This window comes from Anguilla anguilla, chromosome 7, assembly GCF_013347855.1.
Source record: "Anguilla anguilla isolate fAngAng1 chromosome 7, fAngAng1.pri, whole genome shotgun sequence".
Classification (NCBI taxonomy): domain Eukaryota; kingdom Metazoa; phylum Chordata; class Actinopteri; order Anguilliformes; family Anguillidae; genus Anguilla; species Anguilla anguilla.
In genome coordinates, this window is record NC_049207.1 from 7732446 (window position 1) to 7760106 (window position 27661).

A 27661-nucleotide genomic window follows, 5' to 3' on the forward strand; every position below is an offset into this window, starting at 1 on the left:
AGAAGGTCAAGGTCAAGGAGGGCAATGGCAAACGCCAGAAAGAGGAACAAGGTGGACAGAGGTATCTATGTCTGTGTGTAGAATATCCCAACATCAACTTGTTGGGCTGCATCTAAATTGTAAGAAAGCTGATATCACTTTTCTCCCTCTTGTAAAAAATGTTGTACTTGTGTAATTTACGATTCTTACGGTAAGAAAGCCACACTTCCAGTGTATTGGAGTAGCTGGTTTTAGGGCAACAGTCCTGTTTTTTCCTCCCTAAGTGAGATCGAGACGGAAACGTTCCGAGTTGCCGCCAGCATTCCCGGGAAGAACCGGGCGGTGTTCCTGCTGACGTACGAGGAGCTGCTTCAGAGGCGGCTGGGGAAGTACGAGCACGTGACCAGCCTCCGTCCCCTGCAGCTGGTCAGCAAGCTGTCGGTCGACGTGACCATCGTGGACGGTTCCGAGATCAAGCGCCTGGAGGTGCTGCCCCTGCGGAACGGGAAGGGCGGCCCCGGGACCGTGAACGGGGCCAGAACCCAAGGTACGACCGCCGGGACCTGGAGGCGGCGAAGGGCCGCCATGAGCGTTTGATTCTGAAACGGCTGCCTTTTTTTTTTTGTTCATTTGGGCCCCTGTGTCCCTCAGGAAGTACATGTTTCCCTGTGTAAGTATCGTTTCCTCCCACTGTGCGATAAGCTGTGATCCGGGCCTAATTGGAAAAAGGGCGGTTATGATGTGGTCATGGTCGATTTCTTGTAGTCTTTCAGTTAGATTTTAACACAATCTAAATTTACATCTGTTGCCTCAGGCGGCGGGTTTCCTGGCTGACGCAAAGGCAAAATGCAGTCTGATTGCCAGTCGTTGAGGAGCCAATTGTTCATTGCAAGTGGAATTGACATTTCGGGTCCCGGAAAAAGCTATTTCATCTAGACAGGAATGTGACCCCTACCCTGATACTGAGGGCGGTTCAAGTGTATTTTTCCTCTTTTTCCCTGTGTCTCCCCCCTCCTCCCTCCCTCCCTCGCTCCAGGCAAGCCCACAATTCCCGTTACTACGGTGATCAAACAGAACAAAACCTTCTGCAAGATCACGTTCAGCCCCAACATCGTCCAGCAGGCCAGGATCGCGACGAACGGCATTCTGGGAGACTTTGTTGTCCGATATGATGTGGAGAGAGAGCTTGGAATCGGCGATGTACAGGTATGGTCTTGTAGAAGTGCCTGATGTTAAAATAAATATTTTTGAAAGTAGTACTTTCACATTTCTTAGGTCTTATTGTCTTATTTGAGACTAATCTTTTCAGGGAATTCCCTTTTGGAAATAGTTTGTGTTTTTGGTTTTGGTTTTTAAAATACAAAATCATACAAGGAAATTGTCAATAAATGGCACACAACATCATGCAGAAGCATGTGATATTATTAAATCTTCTCATATGTTGAGTTTTATATTTTAGGAAATTATTATTATTATTATTATTATTATTATTATTATTATAATCTCTCTGTTCTAGTCATTGTACTATTTTCCTTTTTAAACAAAAGTATATTTTACCATTTGGACCTCTTACGTGAGGACCAGAACCACACAGCTAGGTGATATGTAGAGGGCTAAACATAGGTCTGTGGTGATTAAAAGCCTACAATGTGTCCCTGTTATACAGAGATAGCAGACTGATTGATGATCTCGGTAGAGTTTACAGGGAGATCATGTCCTCTAAAGGTGTCCATTCCAGTATAAACACATGTTTCTGCAGCGTTGTAGCGACATTGTGATGTCATGAACCGCTGTATGTGCACCGCCAGAGAGAAGCCCTGTGACCAGCTGGATCTTCAGCCATCACACCCGGGAATATCCGATGGAAATGGCAGTTGACTGTTCTCAGTATCCAAGGCTGTTTGTTTCAGCTATTTCTTATTTGATTTGAAACCAAGGGCTTCAATTGAAAGTACCTACATTGATATAAATCAACCACCTAGAAAGTTCAAGAACAGTCAACGGCCATTCAGAAAAGGGGAAACTAAGATTTAAAAAAAGCAAATAACAAAAACATTTTGACACAAATGAAACCAAATGAAAAAGATTCATAATTTCCCATTCGCTGCATTTCGGGTTCATGTTTTTTTTTTTTTTTTTTCCCCCCCAGTGGAGGTTCCCTTTAACTCTCAGAGAGAAGAGGCTCTGTGTTACTCTCTGGACCTCATTGTGTAAATGGAGCTAGCGTATGTCTCGCTTAGAGGCCAACACGTGTCAGAAGCCAGAGGCTTATGAGGTCCCTCAGACCTCCGCGGTCCCACCCCTGCTCCAGTTACAAAAAAAACCCCCCCTACCAGGGGCCAGAAAGCCTGCGCGTGGGCAAATGCAGCTTGGTTCTGGTGTCCCTCGGGTAGTGCGCTAAGTTGTTTAAGCACGTCTATTTTCATATTTTATGCATGATCCAGGCACATTGGGTCATACCATTGCAGTAGTGGAGGGAAAGCCGAAGTGACCTCACTTCCTTGTTTGGACGGTTAAGAGAAAAGCCTCCCCCTCTGTTCCAGGTGTTGAACGGACATTTTGTGCACTACTTCGCACCGAAGGACCTGCCCGCGGTGCCGAAGAACGTCGTTTTCGTGATCGACACCAGTGCGTCCATGGTCGGGACAAAAATGAGACAGGTAAGCCAGCTTCGTGAGCACCAGCTCACAAGGCCATTCTCAGTCAAAATCCATCGCAGGTAGCTGTGCTTTAGATTATTATGCGTCTTCTGTCATTGCCAGTAATATTTTGCAAGGTTGCTCTGCACATTTTGTTCTGGGGAATAAAGGGAATGTGCCAGATGGAAAATAGAAGAGAGAATCAATCAACCCACCCACAGCCTTGCGTTCACAAGCTTCCACAAGCCTGGAAGCCATCTTTCTTGCCCTTTGGCCCAATTGTGTCAGCGCACAATGTGTGTGTGGGGTTTTTGCTGCAATCAAGACTGCTGATCACAGTGGTCCTTTCATGAAGCGCGGCATTCTTATAACATTGCTTCAACATCTTCTCAGCATTGTACCCTTGCACAGAAAACCACTATATCCCATTGAGACAAGGGTGATCCTTTCCGTCATTCAAACGGGATGTACACCGCAGGCTGGACGTGACAGGGCCTGAGCAAAAGACACTGAACAATTAAATGTACAGACATTGTCACCCACTAGTGTGCCCTTAGCTTTGCTGGTTTGAGGTGTTGAATGGACTAAGTTGGATGTTTCCTGAACTGGGACAGCACTTCTGGGAACCATAAACAGACTATGTGTTGTTCTTCTGATTGGAGCATTTAAGAACAGCAACATGAGGAAACCCCCTACCCCCCCAGCTTCTTCAAAGGGTGACTTGTGGGAAAAATTTGGGATGATCAAACCGCCCTCTCACCCTCAAAGGCTACTATGTGGCATCCGGCATGGGACAAAAGTGCTTTTTTTCTCGCTCCACACAGCTCTGTGACCCTCATTTCAGGTCTCGGAATTCCCGCACTGGATTATGGGAGCTGACTTGACGTAGCCTGGGTTCTGGAGTCTAGTTTTGTCAGGTGGTTCAGTTTGCTAACCAGAACCAAGGCTTTCATCAGAACGTATATACTGCACTGTCCACCCTATTAAAAACATCTGTCTGTTCTTCTATAGCCGCACCCTTTATACATGTGGCGACATTGTTAGAACTACAAATGTTTGTTAGGGAAGCCATGACAACACTTTTTTTGGCCTGGTATTTCAGGATGATGAAGTGCACACACCCCATTTTGGACTTCATGCTGCTCAGCTGTTAAAAGCGATTCCACAGAAACTTGCAGAAAGAACCGGTTCAAAAGTGAGGCCACAAACCTCTCTTCCTGGGGGGATTGCGTTTTTTTTTTGTTTTTTACGTTCCTCGTTCCTCTTTGTAGACGAAGGAGGCCCTCTTCACTATCCTGAAGGACCTGCGGCCCAATGACCACTTCAACTTTGTCAGCTTCTCCAACCGGATCAAGGTGTGGCAGGCGGGCCGGCTGGTGGGGGTCACACCGAACAACATCAGAGACGCAAAGAAGTTTATCTTCATGATCTCGCCCAGTGGAGGTGAGCGCCCACACTGTGACATTGTTTACAGAGTCGCCTCGGATTGCCAAGTGCAATGGGATTTCTGATTTGCATCCAACAACAACAGTAATAAGAATAACATTACATTGCACACTGCCATTCAGCAGGAACTCTTGTCCAGAGAGACTTACACAACTTTTAGCATTTTCACACATGGCGTCCATCTTAACAGCTCGATATATACTGAAGCAATGCAGGTTAAATACTATGCTGAAAGGTATAATGGCCTTGTCCTCTGTGGCAATTGAACTGGTAACCTTTGAGTTACAAGCCCAGCTCCCTACCCACTCTACTACAACATAAACACAAAACCTTCAGCTTATTAACTTCTCAGAAGTGAATGATGAAACTATTTATATCACTTTATATAATATTGTTGCTTGCACTGTATTTAAATATTCTCAGTTTTCTCTTGACACATCCAGGTATATACTAAAGACTGATGACTCCACTCGAGGCTTAACTGGAGCATCCCTTTCTCTATTTTCCCATCTCTCCAGGGACGGACATCAACGGAGCCATCCAGGCCGGCTCCTCCTTGCTAACCAATTACCTGTCCCGCACAAACGGGCACCACAACAGCGTGTCGCTCATCATCTTCCTGACGGACGGCCGCCCGACGGTGGGCGAGGTCCAGTCGCCCAACATCCTGAGCAACACCAAGTCGGCCACCGGGGAGCAGTTCTGCATCTTCACCATCGGCATCGGCAACGACGTGGACTACCGCCTGCTGGAGCGCATGTCCCTGGAGAACTGCGGCATGACGCGGCGCATCCGCGAGGAGGCCGACGCCAGCGCCATGCTCAAGGGGTTCGTCCGTTCGCCCGTCCGTCCGTCCGCGCGGCTTTTTTGTTTTTTTCCCGCCCTTTCTGCCGCGCCGCCGCTCTCTCCTGTCTCTCTCTGCGCTTCGTCCTCCTCTGCCGCTGAAGTATTCGTCAACACTGCTTGGGGCGGCTTGAGTAAATCATTCGCTTTTATGGTCCTGAGACGCTGAACGCGCCGCTCCACACCGTGGGCTTTGAGGGCTGCCTTTACACTGCGGTCTTGGCTGCTGCTGCTCAGCGCTGCTGCGCCCACCGTCCCCACTGCTGGAATGTGTGTTGGTGCCGCTAATAAAAATACCGTTGGAAGCGCGGAGCTGCAGAGGGAAACCTCTCACTGTCTATTGGAGGATTTTAAGTGGTTGTGAAATCCCTATCGGTGGTTAATCAGAAGGCAAACACATTTAGGAGATAAGCTGGGCAGTCTGGAAGGATTCACACACGGTTTTGGTGAGGTTAATGAGTTTCAGCTTTTAAAGGTTATGAGGCTGACAACAAGCCGGGTCACAGCTGAGATACTGAGTTACCCCAAAACTATAGCAGCATTCACCATGTAAGCCAACATATCTAAACTTCAGTGAAAAGTTTCTCGAACTGGATTTACATTTAAACAAAATGGCCGCCTCTCACATTCAAGCAATTGTTACCATCAGTTGGTGTAACTACAGTAATGTACTAACTTCCTTTCTGTACTCAGGCATTGTGGGTATCTGCTTGGGTGTAAGGTCAGTATGTAGTCCAGCCTTTTGCATCAGGCTTTAATGTCCCCAGCATGGTCACCCTTGTCTTTGTCCTTATACAGCTTCTATGATGAGATCGGCACGCCTCTCCTGTCTGACATCCGGGTGGGCTACACCGAGGACGCCGTGCAGTACGTGACGCAGAACTTCTTCACCAACTACTTCAACGGCTCCGAGATCGTGATCGCCGGCAAGCTGGCCAACCAGAGCTCGGAGCTGCTGCACGTGCAGGTGACGGCCAGCAGCAGCGACAAGACCATCGTCCTGGAGACGGACGTGGCGCTGCAGGAGCGCGAGCGAGAGACGCAGCAGCAGGTGGCGGCGGCGGCGGCGGCGGACGCCGGTGCGGCGGGGGTCGGGGGGGACGACTACGCCGAGCGCGTGTGGGGCTTCCTGAGCGTCAAGGACGGGCTGAGGTCACGGCTGCGCAGCCAGGGCAGCCAGGAGAGGGAGGAGTTCACCCAGCAGGTGACCAACCTGTCGCTGGCCTACAACTTCCTCACGCCCCTCACCAACATCGTCGTGCAGGCGCCCGACGCCGTCTTGGACGAGACCGCGCCGGACAGCGCCGCCGCCGCCACCCCAGAGCCGTTGGAGGACGAGGCCCAGGGGAAACCGCAGAGCCTCCACAGGAACACCAAGCAACCAGGTGAGGGCCTTATTGTTTACCTGGAAAACCAGGTAAGGGATCTACCGTTTCCTCACCTCTCCAGCAGGTGAGATTTCATCAGTCACCTGCAGTAGTACACAAACACCAAAGGAGATCTATACCTTTACCTTACACATATTTGACACTTGCAGCTTGTTTAATTCACTTAAGTGGTGGTTGTGTTTGGTTAGTTTTCAGGAGTGCCGACTACTCTGTTCTGGTGCTTGCAGTCACCAGTGTTATTTGTTTTTGGTGTTGTTTGCCATTGTGAGGCTGAGAGTCACTTTAGACAAAAGCAACTGTCAGCTGAACAAGTGCAAACGAAAGCAGACGAGGTTTCCACTGTTTCCTAGTGAACAGGCGAGATTTCAGTGGTCACCCACTAGTGCCTACAAATGTCATTTCCGCAAAACCCTTTGCAAACAAAAGCTAGAGCTCTGTTTGCATGCAACCAGGTGTGTCTTCTGAGTTTCCTAATAACATAAAATTCAAGGTCCTTTTATTCCTTCAGGTATTGTTCAATCTGCTGTTGCTTTCCTTATGGTGAAAAAGTGTTTGACCAGTAAATCAATTTATCAACTGTAGGAAACAGCCACCTGGAAACAAATATTTTTCAGTTACGCTAAGTATACAAAGTTCTTTCTGAAGGATTGTATATATTTCTTCCACAATTTTTTTGTCAATAGGTAAAGCTGTGAGGAAACCAGTTAAGAAAGCCATCACCATCTCCAAAACATCAGGTAGACCCTACTCCGTTGTGCATTGCTCATTTTTCTCCCGTCTAATCCTTGCCGAGTTCTGAATGTGTAGCACTGCAGACGGTGACACCAGCTGTAGCTCTCCTTGTCTCTGGCTGGCCTCTTATCTGACTCCAGTGTAGACCTGAAAGAGAGCGGCTTCGCCATATTCCCATCCTGCACTTTGCGAAGCCTTGTAATTTAGGAACGCTGCAGACAGTAATTATCGAGACCTGCTAAAATGACACCGTTCTTGCGCTGGAACACAGGGGGACTGGGCCTTGTTGTTTACTGGCTCTTAATTGAAGAACCCGGTCGCGGTCTGGGAGCTTGAAAGCCGACGGTTTCACAACACTCCGCCACCTCTGCGTAACTTCACTAGATAACAGAGAGACGCAGTGAGGAGAAAGGATGTCGCTCCGAAATGTGAGGAGAAACAGACCCCTCTCTCTCTCCCTCTTTCTCTCTCTCTCTCTCTTTCTCAAGCTCTCTCAGATAGAGGCCTTCATTTAGGAATGACACAGTTGTGAACCTGTGAGGCTAATTGATCTCAGGGGAAGAAAATGACCTGTTATTTGGCCTGGGTCTTTATTACAACCCACCTTGACTGGAATTCTAGTTCACAGCCATGGTCAGTGTGCTCTGAATGAACAATGTTTTATCAGGACTCCTCTAGTAGAGCGCAGCACCACTGGCTTAAATGACTTTGTTTCCTCTGTTTTGTTGTGTGAAAGAAATAATTTGCCATTAATCTTTCATAAAGTCAGTGTGTTTTCCAATTAATTAATTCTGTTTTCCCCTATATGTAAATGTATAGCATTTACATAGAGAACGTGACTTGTCAAATGTCTGAAAATGGAGAAGAAAAAATACATTTGGTTGTTCATACGTCATCTAAGCTATTCTGGAACTAGTCGATCACCTTGTTGATTGATACTGGTAAAGTTTGACCTTGCAATTTAACTGGATGTTTGAATGTTTCAGAGAAAAACTCCAGGCAGAGTTAATATCAATTTGCCCCGTGTCTCTGTCACCAGCTGATGGTGACCCTCACTTTGTGGTGGAGTTCCCCCTCAGCAAGCTGACTGTCTGTTTCAACATCAACGGAGAGCCAGGACAGGTCCTGAGACTGGTGTCTGACCACAAGCACTCAGGTGGGCGTGCTCTGGGCTGATGGGCAGTTTGTTAATCAAAAAAAGCTCATTATGGTTTTAATCAGCAATCATAAATTCCTGTTTATGACAGGAATATCTTTGCACAAAGCAATAATTGCGTTCAAGTTGTAATTGTAACTGATTATAACAGGAAAGGTAATGAAGTCTACATAGTTAATAAAGGGGTTAAATACACTGTTATTTTTTTCTTTTCCTTCTGTAAAATTACTTATCTTTTTGTATTAATGTTTTACAAAGATTATGATGATGACTGTAATGATGGTAATGATGATGATGATGGTTATTAATATTATTATTACGTATAATGTTTTGGATTAGCTCAGGAACAATGAAATTATTCCTTCAAGGTCATGCGCACATTGTGTGGACACTCCACCGAATGCCTCCGGGTTTGTTTACCGGTTTCCAGGGGTAACAGTGAACGGGAAGCTGATTGGGGCCCCGGCGCCGGCCAACAGCCGCAAACAGCAGCGCACCTACTTCAGCACCATCACCGTGGTGGTGGACCGGCCCCGGAGGGCCTACATCGAGATCACCCCGCGCAAGGTCATCCTGGACGGCAGGGACCGGCTGGTGCTGCCCTGCGACGCCACGGTCGCCGTGGAGAGCGACGGACTGGGCGTGGCCATCGTCGGACGGTCGAACGTCACGGTCACGGTCCAGGGGACCGTCGGCTTCGTCGTCCTGGTCCACCAGTACAAGAACCCGGCGCCGTACCAGCGGGACCACCTGGGGTTCTACATCTCCAACAGCAAGGGGCTGTCCAAGGACTCCCACGGCCTGCTGGGTAGGTATAGCCGCAGGGTCACGGGGTGGTGGAGGGTCGGGGTGTATAAGCCTCACTCATGTACTAGTAGTGAACAGAAAAGAAAGGAAGCACTAATAGTAAAGTCTCATAATATGCTGTGGCAAGAGGAAGCCAATGATCGCATGCTTAGTGAACATCTCAGGCGTAGTTCCAGAACATACAGTATGATCAATGTTCAGCTCCTGAAACCACTGGGAAACTATTTGCACTCTGAGGATTGACGTGTTTATGTCTGAAACGAACGGAAATGCAGGACAGAAATGCTTTAAAATTCTGTGAAGATTATGTCTTTGTACCATTTAGTAACTAATATTTTCCTGGTTTATCAAGACGTGAATGCACCTCAACCATGATGAATGTGCCACACCACATTATGGAACTAAAAGAGCCCGTCACAGTTATACCAATGCTGTTTCACTGCCTGAAAGCTTTGGCAAGCACTTACTCTGAACTGCTTTAGTAAAGCCCAGATGAGCCAAAGATCCTGTATAGTAGAACACTAAAATGTAGTTTCCGGAAAATGAGGCCATTGACCTTGACTCTGTCTCTTTTTAAATTGGATTTCCTCAGCTATTCTACCAGATGGAGAACACGTAGAACCCTCTCTTCTCCCTAGTGGAGTGGTGCTAATGTCCCATGCTTGTCTTTCAGGTCAATTCTTGTATCAGGAGGTGGGACTAACAGAGCTGGCTAGCAATTGCACGGGGGGTGAGGTCCCAAAAAATATCTCGGACCCCTCAACCCCATCTACCGTCCCCACCTCAACCTCCTGTCCCGCTCTGAAGATCAAGGACCGCACAGTGGGTGTGGTGAAGAAGACCAGGAAAATCTACAGTGGCACACAGACCGTGAGCTGCTGGTTTGTTAAGAACAACGCGGCCAAGCTGATCGACGGTCAGTACGAGGACTACGTTGTGTCACACCTCTTCGACACAGGGGACAGACCACATGGGACCAACGAACATGTAAACTGACTTCTGTCACTCAGTGACTACAACCAATCACAGCATCCCCTCCAACTCTCAGGAACTCCTGGAGGACACACAAGTCTGTGGACTGAATACGTATCACACACACACTTAAGTATATTTTTTATACGTTTTTATATAATAAGAAGAACCTGAAGTTTTGTTATTAATACCTGAGATTTTTCAACCAAGGATGATTCTTTACCAGAGACCTTTTCAGAGGAATGCAGAATTGTGTGTTACTGTGTAAAATGTTTGACCCAGGTCTTTTCCATGTTCTTTACATGCGTAATGCCAACTGCTCCTTCACACTGTTCCCCCGCAATGCATCCGCACGCACACTCACAGAACACCTGGCTTTAATCAATCCATCCTCTACCCACAATGCCTTGCTCTGATCAGTCTTCCCATCAGGCCAGGCCAACCCCATCCACAGAGGAATACTGCAGCTGTGCTCAGCTGTAACCCAGTAAATGTTGAAAAAAAACAAAACAAAAAAAAAAAGTAAGTTTCCAAAATTGTTCCTCTTAAAATAAATCTCTCATTCTTTTCAATAACTTTGTGAAAATTGTAAGAAAACCAGGGGGAAAAAAAACTCATTTTAAAAAAACAAATAAAATCTTCTGCATTCTGATTTTACTATAATTTGCAATTAATGTGTTTGTGACTGTGTATCTGCAATACATATGTTTATAGCATAAATCACAGTGCAAAGAAGAGTTCAAATAAATGTACACATGTATGGAAGTATGCAGTTCAGTGTCATTAAGGGACTACAGAATATAGCATCTATAAAGAGTCTTCTATAGCAGCCTTTTGTAATTCATCTGAATTAAAGAATAAGAAAATAAATCATTTCTGGTTAAATCACAATCTGCTTTATTTAGGATAGAAGTGATAACACTTGTTCCATCTCAGAAATAAAAAAAACATGGCATTTAGACTTAACAGTAAATGTAAAAAAAACATTTGTATTTGTAATTCACAATTTGTGCACAATTTGTAAATTTTGAAATGACTGCGTTGAGGCATACAACAAAATACATTTAGCTGAAACATTTAATACTTTCAAAATAGAAAAAAAATGTGTAGGGATGTTTTGAATTAAACATGTTGAAACATGAAGGAAATAATTTCAGGTCTCTCAGGCCCCTTTTCAATTAAAATGAACCTGAACACCCTACAGAACATTTCCAACTGCACAGGAGAGGAGACCAGTCCTACAATACTTTCACGGCTTCGAGAGACGCTGAAATGATGAACTAAACTTGATGAGATGGACTAAAATTAGGGCCATGTTTTGTTCCAACGCTTGCTCTGCATTTTGACATTTGCTATCCCCCCCGACATCTCACGAGCTCCTGCTCTTTTGCAAGTTCTTCGTTTTCACAATTTTAAGCTTTAACTGACCCCGGTATGGGCCAACAGCACAGATCACACCACATTTCTTATAAGCACCACTGTAGAGATATCAACGGGATATTTATCAAAAAAGGCACAAGACAAAAAAAAAACGAATAAAAATAGCTGTTTTGATGTTTTGTAATGTTTTGATGTGTATATCTTCGATTTAGCAACCCCATATTGTCTATTATTAAACCAACTTGGAGGAGCAAAATATTTGTCAACTATTCAGATAATACCCACTCGTAGTTTCTACCCACTGGTATGTATGACCATTGTATGCAGTAAGTATGTTCTGTGTCTCCTTCACAAAGAACAAGATCAGGAGTGGGCGTCTCAGCTGGTAGTCCATTTGGAGGAGCTACAGCAGATGAGAGCACAGAGACTTACTGTGAATGCAATATTGGGACACATTTGGGAGGCCAATTTTGAAGAGGTGGGGGAAACACCTGCTTGTGTGATCATAAAGAATCTTTACTATGCTTCACTTAAACTTAATTTGTCTCTGCGTCTGAAGTCTAAAACGAATTGCTCACTGGAGGCTTTAAGTTGAAACGCAAGGCTCTTTTTCATCTTGAGTTTGCTGTGAAATGAAAGGACGCATTGACACATCTGCCCGCTTTAATTAATGTGGCATTCCTGACTTCAAATGCATCTGGACCAATTCTGGATCGTTATGCTCTTCCTAAAACCAGGTTTTATACATTTGTGTAAGTGTGATCTGAGCAAGTATCTCTCTGGAGCTCGTTTTTTGAACAAAGAGGAAACGCTGTATTTCAGCTACCTTTTCATTTTAGAATGAATTTGGCCCTGTCACAAACACATCAGCCGATGATACTAAACACCAAATCCCCCAGCTCGTGTCATTTAATAAAATCTAACAGCCCATTGTCACCCCCCTCAAATACACACAAACACACACAAGCACAAACACAGAGCACCAAGAGTTTAACAAAATGTCATCAATGGCGTTTCTCCACAGTCCTTAACTTATCATCTCAAATATATATATACCGTTAAAAGCATGACAAAATAAAGGTACCAATTTAATAAGTATTCATTCAACAGAGAAAATATTTGGTTGGAAGCACAGAGTATACACCAAGAAAACAGTGTCTTTAAAAGTCATTTAAATACTTGTTCAGTCCGATCAAACACGTTTCCTAAATTCACGGTTTCAAAAGAAGCACCATTCACTATGAGCTTAGTGGAGTTACATAAGCCTTGTAAAGGCATAATTGTGATACACCGAATGACCTTTGACCTCCAAAAGCCCTGCAGTGCAGAGTCCAGGTTGCCTCTGAGCCACACTGCCCACAGGTGTTTCACTCTGGTTGTTTGTGGTGGAGTGTTTATGTTTACCCATGAAGAAGAGGGACTCCTCTGTGAGTCAAGGCGGGACTCTGGAGTTTGGAGTTAGGAGGCGTGGCCTACACAACCACCCAGGCAGGTGCCTGCATACCCCCGGATAGGCCTGGGTTCAAGCTCTGGTCTGCAGCATCCTGCTCCCCTTCTGAAGGGTCGGGCTCTGTGCCCGCCTCCGGATCGTCCATCAGCAGCACCTGGGCCAAACAATACACACACGCACACGCACACATATGCACATGCATACGCACACACGCACACACACACACACACACACACAGTGAAACACAGACACACGCACACGCACACGCACACATATGCACATGCATACGCACACACACACACACACACACACAGTGAAACACAGACACACACACACACACACACACACACACACACCACGCATATGCACATGCACATGCACATGCACACGCACATACACACACACACACATATGCACATGCATACGCACACACGCACACGCATACGCGCGCGCACACACACACACACACAGACACACGCACACGCGCACACACACACACAGACACACTGGTTAGCCAAATTAATAATACTCCCAACACAAGAATTTGTGTGCGACTACCTGAGTTTAACTCCCTCAGAAACCATAAAAACTGCAAACACGCAGGGCACACAGAATAAAGGGTTCTGCAAATGTTCCTTTCTACAGAAACAATAAGGTTTATAGCCCAGTAATGTCACTGTGGATGTGACTGTGGACGGGATTGTCCACATGATGAAAAGGGGAGACCAGCACAGATCCTTCGTGCTGTGGATACCCCAGTACAGTATCTCATCGAGGAATCTAGTCACGTAAGCAGGCTCCAAGGGTCAAACCGGAGGCACGGCAGTGGAAAGAAAGCCCTCATGTGCAGCTGCATGTCTGACCTCCTCCAAAGCCTCCACTGGCACAACCTTTCCACAGGTAAAACAGGGGAGGACACCGGAACGACACCTGAGTAACACTAGCACAACTGAACTGAATGGTAATGGAATGTCAGACAGCCAAAATTACAGCCGAAAAAATGTAATAAATATGAAGAAAAGTTAAAAACCCACAGCCCACAGAGGGGCACCAAAAGGATGGCGCCATCACGCAGAAACGGACTGGAATTCTTCCAAAGATCCGAAAATGATCGAAACAATGCCACGGACCTCCTGATGATCTAATCCCTGTGAGAAACCTTTCGGGCATCCTTAAATCCCACATTCCTCCGCGCGTTTAAAAAATCCTGAAGTGCGCCACTTGACATGCTAATGACCTTCAACTGGAACACTCTCAACAACAACCCTAAAACCCCCCCCCCCCACCCCTCACCCCCACCAATCTCTGAACCCCATCCCATCTCCACGACATCAGCGGGCAGAAACGTGTTCGAAATGTCACTGGTTTTCCTGGGATAAATGGATGATTTGTTGCACCCGGCAACTGCGGGGGGAGGAGGGCAATGTGGGCTGGTGGAGCCCGGCCTCTGCGGGGGAGGAGGGCAATGTGGGCTTCGGGCCGGAGAATGAACCCTCTCTTTAAATCCCCGTTCTGTCAGAGGGCAGGAGGGTGGGGCAATTACACAGGGCTATTATGATTCCAGCGACGGAGGAAATGACACTGAGCGAGAGTCAGTCAACGGGGGGGGGCGGGTCCGCACCAATCCAGAGGCTGAACTGGGCACATTCACATGGCGCCATTGCTACGTCACTGAAAAGCGGGGGTACAACACTGAGCATGATTCAGCCCGATGCCGGAAGGGAAACATTACAGTCATCCAGCCCAGGGAGGCGAACAAAAGTGCCCAAATACCAGGAGGTGGACATTAATTCTCTGTCCTAATTTTTTTTGAAAAAAGGTCTGAAGGAAAGGATAATTCATTATTGAGATGCACGGTTCCTTAATGTTTGCCACAGCAGTACTGTGCAGTTCAAGGTTAATCCCCAGCTAAGTTCACACCAAACACCACCCACTGCTTCGACACTTAAGTAGTGCAGGGAGAGATAACGGTAAAAGCACTGTTGACTGATGTTTGACCTCCCGCCCTCCAGGGGGCGTACTCATACATAAAGCTGCTTTAGTCAGGAGGATAGCCCTTTGGAGCCACCTGGGCACGGAATGGCAACAAACGCAGGGACGCATGCCATGGAGACGAGTCATTCAGGCGGTCACTCATTCCCATGGACATTCAGTGGCACACAGTTTCCGTTACTGAGATGCTGGGGAATGTTTTGTTTCCAAAATATTCTAGAGAATGATACAAAGAGAAATATTCACACGACCTAGTTTCTCAGGGAACTCAGGGAAATAGTGCATGTGAGGAGAGAGAGGGAGAGAGGGAGAGAGGGAGAGAGAGAGAGAGAGAGAGAGAGAGAGCAAAAAGGGGCATGAGAGATGAAGGGGAAGGAAGGAGAGTGCGCTGACTCAGTTTTTCCTGGATCTGCACCATACAGGCTTGCCGTGTTCGGGTCACACAGTAACACTAGATACTTCCTGTCCAGCATGGGAGTGTTTATGTGGGGGGAGGGGGGGGGGGGGAGGGGGGGGTTGGCCCCAACAGGTGCACAGCAGAAAAAATTGAATAAATTCAGCCACACAGAGCCAGGGATCGTGGGATCCACCTCTCATGCTGACACTGACCGGGACACTAGGATCGCTTCCTCCAACATCCCGGCCATGATTCAAAGTTACCAGAGGGCTGTGCTCGAAATTCTTCTGATTTTGGATTCTAGTCAGTCAGAGCCCAAACTCCAAAATCAAAGGGGGGATGCTATTCTGGGCCACACATAAACTCTAACAGGGATTTTCATCTTGTGACATTCAGAGCATGCAGATACAGCACTTTCGTTTAACTTTATTATTTTACAACCAGTAGCTCTATTGTGATTGTGACACTAAGCAGGTTCCACCCACTCACAAGACTTTGAAGGACTGTTATTGGACACAGCCATTTATGGGCCTTACCTGCGATTCCTCATTGGTCACCCAGGGCGATGACTCAGTCTGTTTTCCTTGGTCCCGCGGTGTCTCAGTGGTCTTTAGGCTCTTGTACTTCCTCATCGTCAGGCTGTCCACCACCCAGAACATGATAGCCTGGTGAAGAGAGCACACACCATCGCTCAAACGTGCAAAAATTAAGGATGGTTGTACCCACTGAAAACAGTCTCTCTCATGCATGCATGCATGCACAGCCAGCCAGACACAGACATACACACACACACACAGACATACACACACACATAGCATCTGTACTCACATTGACAAAGAAGGGTACAATAAGCATGACCAGGACCAGCTCCAGCTGAGGGTTTGGGATGTGGTCCAGCAGAACCTCCTGTAACTGCAGCACAGAGAGTTTGCTTATAGCCAGCTGGCAAGCATTCAGCTGGGGCAAGCGGATGGATAGAGGCATGTGGACGAAGGGCTCCATATCCATATTCATACACTATTGTGTTTACTGTATTTCCAAATACTGTGTACTTTGCCTTTCTGAAAAAAGTGCCCTCCCTCTCTCATCATTCTCTCTCTCTCTGTCTGAAAGTCTGTCTCACGGTCTCCCTCGCTGAGATTTTCTCACAGCTGCACAGACTCTTCACTGCAATACAGCAGGTGTGTGATTTGACCAAATGATTCCAGGGGAATGCCCTGTGGACTCAGGGAGGGAGAGGCAGAGTGTGAATGAGAAGAAGATGGCTACCATCGCACACACAGAGATACAGCACTGCACTGAAAGGTGGAGAGTATTTTTGAGAAATACGTTTCATGTGACCCCCCCCCCCCCTCCCCCACGAAGCTGTCGCCAGGAAGAACGCGACTCGGTGCGCCCTCATGTTTGGGGGAGGAATGTTAATGACAGTGTGGGTAATGTCCCCCTCCCATGAGACAAAGAGAGGGTGCTGTAATTGCAGACGCTGGGCTGGAATGCAGGAACATACATGAAACATACATGCGTCGCAAAAAATAAAAAATTTTAATTAAAAAGCACAAATGGGCCTTGTGCATGATAAGCAAACTTGTTAGGGTTGAATAAAAGACTGATGGTTAAAATGGTATTTGCGCAGGTAAGCTAACAACTGCAAAGATGCTTATTTTAGACCGTTATATAAAATATTGAACTAAAATGAATTCAGCTCTCTGGGATATGCATGAACTACAGAAACCCTTTGTGGCATCATGACCACAACGTCTGGATGCTTGGAATTGCTCCCACGCTCTTAAAAAATGCATCGCCATTGTCTCTCCGGTGCATTCTGCATCTTCCCGTGGCTCCATGGTTTGAATTGCGCAGACGCATTCACCCGAAAAACAAAATGCTGTTTTCATGTTAAACATCAAAGGAGAATAAAAAGGGAAAGGAAAGAAAAAGAACGGCGACTTCCGGTCCCACGGGCGGAGAGGCCGGGGGACTAGAGGGAGCGTCTGGCCTCCAGCTTACCCACAGCGGAGCGCTCGAAACCGCGGTTCCCGCAAGAGCAGTATTCGGGTGAACGCCGCCCCCTTGTCTTCTCGGTCACGTTCCAGGTTCAATTTGGCACCGCGAGAGTAAACAAACGCGGCTGTAACCACGGAAACTCTGCGCCGATCCAGACCAGCACTCCGGTCATTCACAGTGCGTTCTCAAAGACAGAGTCTGGACGGGGAGAAATGCCCACGCAGAGGACGGCGGACATCTTTGCAGCCGCGGCAGCATCTTCTGCAGAGCATTCACCTCTAGTTGCTCAGATTACTTTGTGTTCAAGCTCAAAATGAGGCTTACTGTCATGGCATTACGCAGTTTCACAATGGCACTACCAAAGCATAATGCATACGATGATGTTACTATCCGTTCAGCTTCAGGCTGCGTAACAGGACTTAGAGGGGATCTGCACCACTGTGTGTTCTTGTTTACCAACAGGGCTTGGAAGGGCCCACGTCTCTCAAAATTGTGCCTAGGCTATATAAATCCACCATGTTGCTCACGTCATTCCCCCACCGTAAAGATAAGGATATTTTGACTACAAACTTCGTATCCCGGATCTTGGCCACACCCGTTTATCCTGATTGGCTTGATGAGGACCAAGCTGATTAGAAGGGCCAGACGCACAGGTGGGGAGGAAGTGCGAGCGAAACGTCGTTGACGCCAGGAAGTGCTAGCCGGAAAAGCAACAAGCACTGGCACGCACGGGCTCGTCTGGGATTAGTGCTAGTGACACTTAACAGGGCCGAGCTCCACCTCTATGTATATAAGTTACTCTGAACTAAGGCTCGATCGCGGACGCTAACTAACAGACAGTATGTCTAAGATGCGATAAGGATCAGCTTCCCTGTGTTTCCGCTCCCACGCACCACTCTGTTGTCATACATTAAATCAGACACCTGGCCTGGCTTTCATGCATTCTCCACATATAACAGCATAGAGAATGCTTTTTCTCCATCTAAGGAGTTTCGCAATGCCAATGGGCCGTGAGACCACCTCACAGAGACACCATAACGTGTTTTACTGTGCTTGTGAGGACGGGGTTTGTGGGTACTTACGTTGGTCCAGCCAGGGATAAGCAGCACCACACTGATCACACACTTCTCCAGCACCATGATGAGCAGATAAACCGCACACTGGCTGAGCCACGCCGCGGCCTGAGGAGGATCCCCTGTAAAGAGACACCATTACCACACACCGACCGCACACTGCACCGCACACTGACCACAAATTGGGCGCACACTGACCACACACACTGACCACAAACTGATTGCACGCTGACTGCACACTGACCACAAATTGGGCGCACACTGACCACACACACTGCCCACAAACTGACTGCACACTGACCACGCGCTGACCACTAATGCCTGACCCCCACTGCAGCCAATGAGGGAAACCTGGAAAGAGATACTACCATCAAATACCGACCACTCATTTGGCTCCACTTACACACAAAGAACAAGTTTTTCTTACAAAAAAAAATTTGCACGATATGCGCATTATTTTATCAGCCCATTACTCTTGATGTAAATGGAAAACAGGCTCTTGATAGAAGACGCAAGCTCTTTCGCTTGCCTTACGACATCAGGCACCCATTTCCCCAGACAATCTAGCCCTTTCAAACAAACAGCCCCTCTCTTCCCCCCCTAACCCCCTAAACCCAGGACCTCCACATCACGAAGAGCTGAAAGGTTTAAGTCCACCTTATTTAAACAACTTTTGTCAAACAGAACCGGTTCTTTCAAGGGCAATAGCCATACATTGAGCGGGGACCGTCTAGTGACAGGGTCACCTGTCATGATGAACGAGCGCTGTAAAGGCTTTCGGAGAGGGATAATTCACTCTAAGCCCGGTACATGCCACACTATTCAAAATGGCCGTCGAGTTAACGGCAAGTGAAGGTGACATACAGAATGACTGGAAAATGGCGGAATTGAGGGAGCTGGGATGACAACACGCAAGTTTAAAATGGGGAACCATGTAGCGTGTCACTACGACAGGACTCTGCACCAAGGTCACGGCCATGTGTGCCACCCACCATCGAATTCTGCCAAAAAGACTTGTAAATATGAATAGAAATATTCAACATGTACATGGATAAATGATGCTTTGCTAAAAAGTGGCCTCACCCAACAGCAAAAAATGAACTTGGATAGAAAAAAAAAAACATTGCATTTTTAAAATTTTTAGCAGCTCTATCAGTTTGTCCCTTCTATAATAATGCTCTTGGTTTATTTTTGAATGAAGAACATGGAGGGACCAATGGAACATCAAATGGGCTACACAAATATCCTGATATTTTTTCTTAGTTCTGCTTCCGAAATTATTCAAAGATGACAGCACCTGGATGTGCAGTGGTCAGACTAAGAAACCAAAAATGAATGTGCTTAAAGAAACAATGACAAAATATTAAATCCAGCAAAAAATGATTGTGCTTAAAGATACAATTAATATGAATCCATCCATAAATATCAAATCCAGCCATGACTAATTAAAGCACCATGAAACCGTGGAGCACAAAATGTTTCTATTTAGCTGGTGGCAGTTTTAAATAAGCACTCATGTTACTGAAAGAGAGACGTGACGCATTTACAGCTGGTGGCGTCGGCCATGTGGAATTATTTCATACACATGCAGACGGGCAGCCGTGTAAGACCCGCTAAACCCGGCTTTCAAGCGGCCCCGCTGCGCTGGAGCACAAATCCGCGCAGTTCACGGTGCCGAGGAGAGATTCGCTCCGCTACCTCCGCCCGTTCGCCCTAGCTGACCCGTCCCAGATGCCGCACGAGTCCCTCCGGACTTCTGCTCACCCCTGCACCGATGAATCAGAAGGAATCCACTACTAAAATGGCACAGAACCCACTGCCGAATACTGTGAGAACGATATTATACAAGGCAGGAGGGAATGAACGGCGGGAATTACAGACTTTGAAGCAGCAAGCAGTGAGTAGCATTCGCTAGCATGCCCAGAGTCGGTCAGACCAGGCTTGCCCATTACGAGTTGCTAGCAGGGCGATGTGTTACGCGCCCTGCTCATAGACTGGATACAGCCACTTTCTGAGTGGAAAGATGATCTAAACAGCCGTGACAAGCAGCCATCTGCTGCAGCCGAAACTGCTTATAGGCCCAGTGAACACCGAGGCAAGTATGGGCCACCATATACAGAGCGTGTTCCACCTGCTTAAGACGCGCCGTCCTCCAGTGCAATGACTGCGCTGCTTGGCTGGCGGGTGAGTGTGCATGATGGCTGTCACTCGCATAATTTACCATTTAGCATTTGGGATTTTGGGATACCATTGATCTGTTTACTACTGTCATTTGGTGAAGGATATAAGGCAGAATTAAAGTCCAACACAAAAAGGCAAACAACAAATTTGCAGCATCAGATGGCATTTAACGTTAATATTTTCATATGTGCCAAGGCAGTGTGGGGACAGTTGGAAGGGTACAGATTAGTTAGCATATGGCAGTTTTGAGACAAAGAAAATCTGAAATCAGTATGTTCACTTTGTTTTCAATATTACGGCCCAAAATATTATTTACAGTACATTTATTGACCTCTAGTGGTAATATGTAAACCTGCACAAAACAGATAATCTTTAGTGGAACAGAGAGCGCCATCTGCTGGTATGAAAAAACGATGCTTTTAAAAATACAAAAATCCCAAATATTTGGAATCTGTTTGGTAAAACAAGTCGTAGTATATAGTAGTATACAGTTACAAAAACTCCACTGAGGGAGTAATAATGTCTGAATTATTTGCATTATGGCCTTTATCCCTGAGCAGTGTATTTAAGAGCAGCAACAAGAAATAAAGAGAGTTGACGCATATATGGCCAAACATAAATTTAAAATAAATTTAATTTATTTTATAATTTATAATTTAAACAATAAATTTAATAAAGTGAATAATTTTCTCTGGGTATCCTTGTGAAATTTGGTCTAGCGGTTTCAGATAAATGTTGGTACATCACATGTAAAACTGAAACAATGGGCTTTCTTTGACACAAGGTAGCCATGTTTCTTCACGTGTCATCATGCCATATGTGGACATTCTTTAATGTGCAGGGCCCCACACATGTTGCAAGTTTTGTGCCAATATTCCCATTGGTTGTCACTTTGGACTAATTTGCATATTGCACAGAGGCAACACATTCACTGGCTCACTGTGGCCATATTGCTTTTTAATAACATAGGATTTTAAACCCACAATTGTGAGCTCATCACTTACCATATTCGCCAAAGGTCAGTAGAGTTAACTGTTTGTACTCCACCACGCAGGACACCACCTTGACGCCTACCCAAATGATGAGCATCCCCATTGTGGCATCCAGCAGAAAATTCATGAGGTAACTAAGCCGAAAACAGGAAGTGGGAAGTTTTTTTTTAAAAACTACGACACAGACACATACCTGATCATAATCAAACAGTATCTTCATAAAATGTTTCCTACATGTAAAGCAATATATGCAGCATACATAAACAAGTAGCAATCTCGCTTCTAATGTTTTTGTTTAACTTGTATAGACACAGGACCAGTTTTTATGGTTTCTGTTTGTGACAAGAATATGGGTAAAAGTGTATGCATTATGAATTTGAGTTGGGTAAGTGATCCTTGGATCTGCAAGTACAGAGACAGAGGGGAGTCTGTTCTTATTGGTTCTGCAGTTAGTGGAGAGGATGAGTCTGATGCAATTGAGTCTCGTCTTTTGTGATGAGACTACTGTTGCTCAGCTCCATCCGTGTCAGTAGTTACAGCTGAGAGGTCGTGATTGGCTGAGACTCGAGATTGACATGCAAATGTGCTGAGTGGATCGTCCATTTGACACTTACAGAGAACAGGGGTCCTCCTTGGTGAGGGTGGAGAGAAAGACATTGGCAAAGTGAATGAAGAGGGCACCAATCGCCTGCTTCGACGTGTCATAAAACCTTGAGGGACCAATCAGAATCAGGCATCAAAAAACACCTTCATAAACAGCCTTCTCTTGGTTTCATTAGGGCACAAAAGCATTTTTTATACAGGTATAAGGATGCAGATAAACATTTGTGGCAATATGGTGAAATCTGAATAAGGAAACAATCAGTTTTGCTCACAGGACAAATGTGTAAAACAGCTTAAAAAAAAAAAAAGAAAAAGAAAATGGCTCTCACCAGATCCTCCACGGTCTTCTAATGGCTGCAGGCTCACGGAACCTTTTCACTGCAAAGAACCAACAGGTTTTAAGTGAGGAGAAGCATCACTTCCTCATACACAACTCTGTTTACCAAGTTATATAAGGATATAATGTCATGTAATGTAATATATCAATGGGACTGTATAACAGGAAGTGTTTCAGATTTTTAAAACCCCTTCCATCACCCTTATAATGGAGTTACAATGCTGTCAATATGCTGACCATAACTGTTAGGACTTATAAAAAGAAATCTATTTCACGTATTGGTAATCCTGCAATCTTGGGATTTTATTCAATTTTTTTGCATGGTCCATGCAGCAAAATAATTACTACAGGTAAATCCTTACTGGAATAGTTAGAATAGATAGTTTTAATTTAATAAACGACAACAAAACCCCACAGACCTAAGACAGTTATATTCTAACCAAGACGGCACACAAATGAAATGTCATAATAGGCCCCATGGCAACCTCATATCATCAACTAAAAATAAGCTTCACTATACTTATCAACTCCCCCCATCCTGAAAAATATCAAACTGTGGAATATGCCATTGCAAATGGCGTCCCACTAGATGTTGGCAACGGAATATCTGGTCGTGGCACATTTTAAAAAAAGCACAGGGTGACGGATGCCAGTTTGGCGCACCACATGCATGACCTAGAAACGGTGTCCAAGGGCTCTGAATCGTGGGAGGGGTTAGTCATCAGTCAATGGGAGGATGTGCCAGTGATATTATAGGAAAATGATTCTATAAAAAGCTGCGTTCTTCAGCGGCGGTGGAAGAGGTTTGTGGGCTCAACATCAACATTTGCTTCCTTGTCTTATCTGCTCAACATTTTTTAAACTGCTTAAATCGTTCAGAAAGGGGCGCAATTTGTGTGCAGTCAGGAAGAAACTGTACATTCCTTCGCCAGAGAGACTAACCTGTTTAAAATTAGTGCACGGCTTCAACAGAAGGTCATTTTCAATTCCACAACAGGACAGGGCTTATTTACTCCATATACTTGACCTTCAGCTGGCAAAACTGTATTTGGGCTCATCTCTGACAGTCTGTCTTTTAAGGTGATTGCCTATTGCTGCAAAGCCACAGAAACACTGTGAAATGTTTTCACGGGCAAGGTAGAGAGAACATTTTCTATGCAGCTTTTAATCCAGATCACGCAGCCATCCATGCCTACAGTGAACACTTCAGCAGGTTTCCAATCTTCTGACCCCTAGACATCACAAAAACACTCCAGTTTAACCATTAACTGACCCCAATGCTGTCTCAATATTTATCTTCTTAGTAATAAGTAACTGGTCATAGGTCACCTGGATATTGATTTTCCACTAACCATTGAAAATGCATTACCCTCTTCACTTCTTAGATTTGATCATCATTAAATGCATTATCCTCTTGTTAACTGATTCTGAAACCATTAGAATTCCTCAAACCCATTTACTTTGTATGCGCCTCACGCAATTTCTCTTCTTATAGATTATATACCTAATGACACACTTTATACATGTATGCCCATTAAACATATCAGACTCTATCCTCTAGTGTCAAGCAATTGCAAATTTAGTTATTGTGCATGCCAGAATCCAATCAAATACAGACATTACAGCCTAAAATCTACAAAATTCTACAGAACTAGGGACGTAATATGACCATGCCGTTTAGAACAGCATTCACCGCAAGGTTGAGTGGTTTACAGCAAGTTTACACCTTTAAACCTGAAACATTTGAAGACCAGCTGACAGCGCTCCTTATACAGTAAACGTCTCTGTAACAGACATTAAGGGGCGGCATAGCTCAGGAGGTAAGAGCGGTTGTCTGGCAGTTGGAGGGTTGCCGGTTCGATCCCCCACCCTGGGTGTGTTGAAGTGTCCCTGAGCAAGACGCCTAACCCCTAATTGCTCCCAATGAGCGGATTGGTATCCTGCATGGCAGCCTTTCACCGTTGGTGTATGTGAGTGCGTGGGTGAATGAGAGGCATCAATTGTAAAGCGCTTTGGATAAAAGCGCTATATAAATGCAGTACATTTACCATTTACATTGCTGCTGTGTGGTGAATAAAGCACAGGCCCAAAGACTACACTGGAGCCATTGCTTAACTTCCTTCATTCTACTTTAAAATCCCTCCTTAAAAAGCACACGTCAGGTACTGAAAACTATTTCAAATTCACTGAAAATACAGAGAACATATTAGGAAAGACGCATTTTTCTCTGTGAATCAAAACGAGATCTTCCAAAATTGAACAAATTCCAGGATTTAAAAAAATGCATTGGCCTTTTCTGTCTTTGTCACTACATGTTAAAAAACGGGAGGAAAGGATATATTGATGGTATTATGAGCGGATGCATAAATTAAACTGCTCTGAGACAGCTCACTTTGTGCTAACATTTGGGTGGTCACTTAGAGATAAGTATGCAATTCTGGCAACAAAAATAATAAGGCTAATCTTACAGAATGGATATAGCTGCCCACAGCTTGTTCAAATGGACCTATGTGTATGTCGACAATAGAATGAAAAAGAAGAACATCAAGCAAACATTTTTTTAAATGTTAAAGGAGCTGTTAAGGGGTTTGACATACAGATCTCTACTGAGCAAAAAGCTTCACAAAATAATCTCATTTGGAAATATAACCCAGAAACCTCCCTGAAGTCCATGATTTATGAATTACTGAGCTATCCTTCAGTAAATGATACTCATACCAAAAATGTATACACACGCAATCCTTAACTATTCATACACATATATAATTACTTTACAATAACAATAACTCAATAATTGCCAAGTCATAAACAAACTAACAGACAGTGGCTTGCACAATCTTTCCTGAGAAGGAATCCATTACTCAAAAATGATTAACTCCAGTCAGTAAAAAGAACATATATAATAGTCAGGTGACTCAGCTCACAACTTTAATTTCGAAGGGGGTGTGGAACACAGGCTTTCCCTATTGGGTGGCAAACCCACTAGGGGTGCCCAACCCTGTTCCTGGAGATACAGCCTAACTGCCCTGTACGTTTTCCATCCAGCACAGAGCACACCTCATTCCACAGCGAGAGATCTAATTGAGCTGCAAATTGGTAGAATGGTGCGCCAAATTAGGGCTGACATGAAAACCTACAGGATGGCAGATCGCCAGGAACAGGAACATCGAGAAGCCCTGCACTACAGCGTCATACAAAAAACAAGCGGCGCAGTTGAACATTACTATTACATGTAAGCCCAAACATTTTATGACACGAAAGGAGCCGTTTGGTGTGGCGCTTTGCCTCGCAAGGAAACGGCGGTGTTCAAAATACATTGATGAACGGAACTGGCAGCAGAATGGATGATATTCCATCATATTTGATATGCTTTGCAGCAACATCGCTGGCGGTGGGATGCTGAGCAGACTCCGGGACAATTACATTTAGGTACTTCCTGCCACATTGCATAGAGTAAAATGAGTCAAATCAGTCATGTGATCTCTTGAGAGTTGCCGACGTACTCGTGGTAGATTAAAATCTCTCGTATTCCAGAGTTCATTACCTTTGCAATTTACAAATGTGAACAGTTGTAAGAAAATGGGCAGTGGCAGATTTCCCGTGACAAGATACAGGAATCTATAGACTTTACATTCAGAATTACATTCTTGCGACCACTGAACATAATTGATGTTCCTTAATCCTAAATTTATCAGCTAAACCACTGCTCAGTCAGGCTTACTTTTAAATAACATGCTATGTAGCAGATAATGTGGAAGATTCTATTCAGATTTTTCTGACCAATTTAAAAGTCTATTCCAAACACTTTTTGTGTTGTTTATGTGTGTTTTATTTACTCTTCTCGCGCACAAATTCCCCAAGAATTTAGCATTATTGTTCGTGACATTATAAATGTAGTATTTCGGCACTGGCTTCATAACACAGAACTATAAACTATGAATAATTCCGCCAAACAGCAAACACACAAACAAATGGCCACGTGTTGGCGTCATATCCCTTTGAACTTTTTTGCTTTTCATTTTGCCAGGAGTCGCATTGTTACTTTATCGGCTCAGGGGAGACAAAGAAAATAGCCTCCGTACGATGCAAATGAAACGGGACATTGTCGCTAAGAAACCGTTAAGAAAGTTCCCTTTTCCACCAACGATACTCACACATCAAAGTGCTGAAAGCAACCACAGCGAGTAGACCTTGGATCAACACACCGAATCTGTCCATCAGTGCTCCGTTATCGCATCCATGAGGATTGGATGCCTCAGACATGTTAGTAGCCATCATTATGTGGCTGTTGTACATTCTTTTTATCAGAAACATTCAATTGAATCCATACATATCCACTTTGTGTTGCAAAAAAAAAAAAAACAAACAAAAAAAAAACACTCCACACCAAACAAAGAAGGATGAGTCTCTCTCCCTTGGATTTTAAAGAAATATGATCCCTAAAAACAAATTTAAAAAAACATTAAATCGGATCCGTTTACACCGGCATTCACGGTTATCGATTATTAATGAGCAAATTAACTGGAATGTTACACTGAATAAATGCTCCTAGAAGAACGTTGAGTGGAAGTTGGGGAGCAGAGCACCCATGTTTTTCAAATCAACAAAACAGAACCTGGCCTCTGACGTCACCTCCTGCAGCCGAATTCCCACAAATAGGACGAGCGAAGCGCCCTTTGTTCTTTTCTTTCCTTTTTTTTAGAAAGCACGTGCTTTTGTCTCAAGGGTAAATAATTCTTACTATTAAGGCATGCTCATATGCATTAATTGATAACGGTGAAAATTTAGTGTTGTGTTTGTGGTTTTTTTTTTTCTTTTTAAATATTAAGGCTTTATGTGGATACTAAGGGGAAAATTATTGGAAGGCAGCTTCAAGATGTCTGGAGAAAAACATATGCTGAGATAGTGTTTTACTTCAACATACGGTGCCCATTTACACTTTCAGCTTGTAGATTTTGACGTATTTGCTAGCATATTTATCTATTGCTAAGGATTGTGAAATAATATTCTCCAACACGCCTAGTTCTTTTCATTAAACAAAACTTGATTATGTTGGCACAGGTGCTTTGGAAGTGTTTACTTTTACTTGGCATTGTGCTTGCTTTCACCAGGCAACCTTGGCAAGCAAAAGGAGGTTTGAAGAAATAATAGATTATGGTCTGCTAAATCACATGCACCCTTACAGCAGACTGGTGGCCTGTGGATGCAGTTTCATTCAAAATAATTGACTTGTGTTGGCAGTATGGTAGAGTGGTTAAGGACCTTGCATTATGACCGAGATTCCATCTTA

At 44.9% G+C, this 27661-nt stretch overlaps 2 protein-coding genes across 2 annotated transcripts in view; one reads left to right on the top strand and one right to left on the bottom strand.

Annotated features, from left to right (window-relative positions):
• Positions 1-10727, top strand: part of itih5 (inter-alpha-trypsin inhibitor heavy chain 5) — a 13179-nt gene extending 2452 nt beyond the window's left edge. Inside the window, exons 4-14 of the mRNA XM_035426839.1 lie at positions 1-61; positions 264-526; positions 1016-1185; positions 2523-2639; positions 3890-4061; positions 4583-4892; positions 5706-6292; positions 6979-7032; positions 8067-8183; positions 8614-8991; positions 9664-10727. The exon at positions 1-61 is cut by the window's left edge and continues 47 nt beyond it. Coding sequence (XP_035282730.1) covers positions 1-61; positions 264-526; positions 1016-1185; positions 2523-2639; positions 3890-4061; positions 4583-4892; positions 5706-6292; positions 6979-7032; positions 8067-8183; positions 8614-8991; positions 9664-9986 — 2552 coding nt within the window. The 3' untranslated portion in view covers positions 9987-10727. The remainder of the gene's footprint in view (positions 62-263; positions 527-1015; positions 1186-2522; positions 2640-3889; positions 4062-4582; positions 4893-5705; positions 6293-6978; positions 7033-8066; positions 8184-8613; positions 8992-9663) is intronic.
• A 1093-nt stretch (positions 10728-11820) lies between these two features.
• On the bottom strand, positions 11821-27009 carry tmem110l (transmembrane protein 110, like). Its single transcript, XM_035426840.1, has 8 exons — positions 26526-27009; positions 22364-22412; positions 22046-22141; positions 21444-21565; positions 18268-18380; positions 16010-16093; positions 15718-15846; positions 11821-12946 (listed from the first exon to the last, which is right to left on the bottom strand). Exons 1-8 carry the CDS (start codon positions 26683-26685, stop codon positions 12815-12817), a joined length of 885 nt encoding a protein of 294 aa, XP_035282731.1. The 5' UTR covers positions 26686-27009; the 3' UTR covers positions 11821-12814.
• Positions 27010-27661: the final 652 nt, after the last annotated feature.

What these genes read in the sequence shown, in the direction of transcription:
- tmem110l (XM_035426840.1), bottom strand. Translation starts at nt 26,685, where the DNA reads ATGTTTCTGATAAAAAGAATGTACAACAGCCACATAATGATGGCTACT. An exon ending in ACTGACCTTTGGCGAATATG is followed by an intron (nt 18,381 to 21,443) that starts GTAAGTGATGAG and finishes GTCTCTTTACAG; the next exon opens with GGGATCCTCCTCAGGCCGCG. An exon ending in TTATCCCTGGCTGGACCAAC is followed by an intron (nt 16,094 to 18,267) that starts GTAAGTACCCAC and finishes TCTGTGCTGCAG; the next exon opens with TTACAGGAGGTTCTGCTGGA.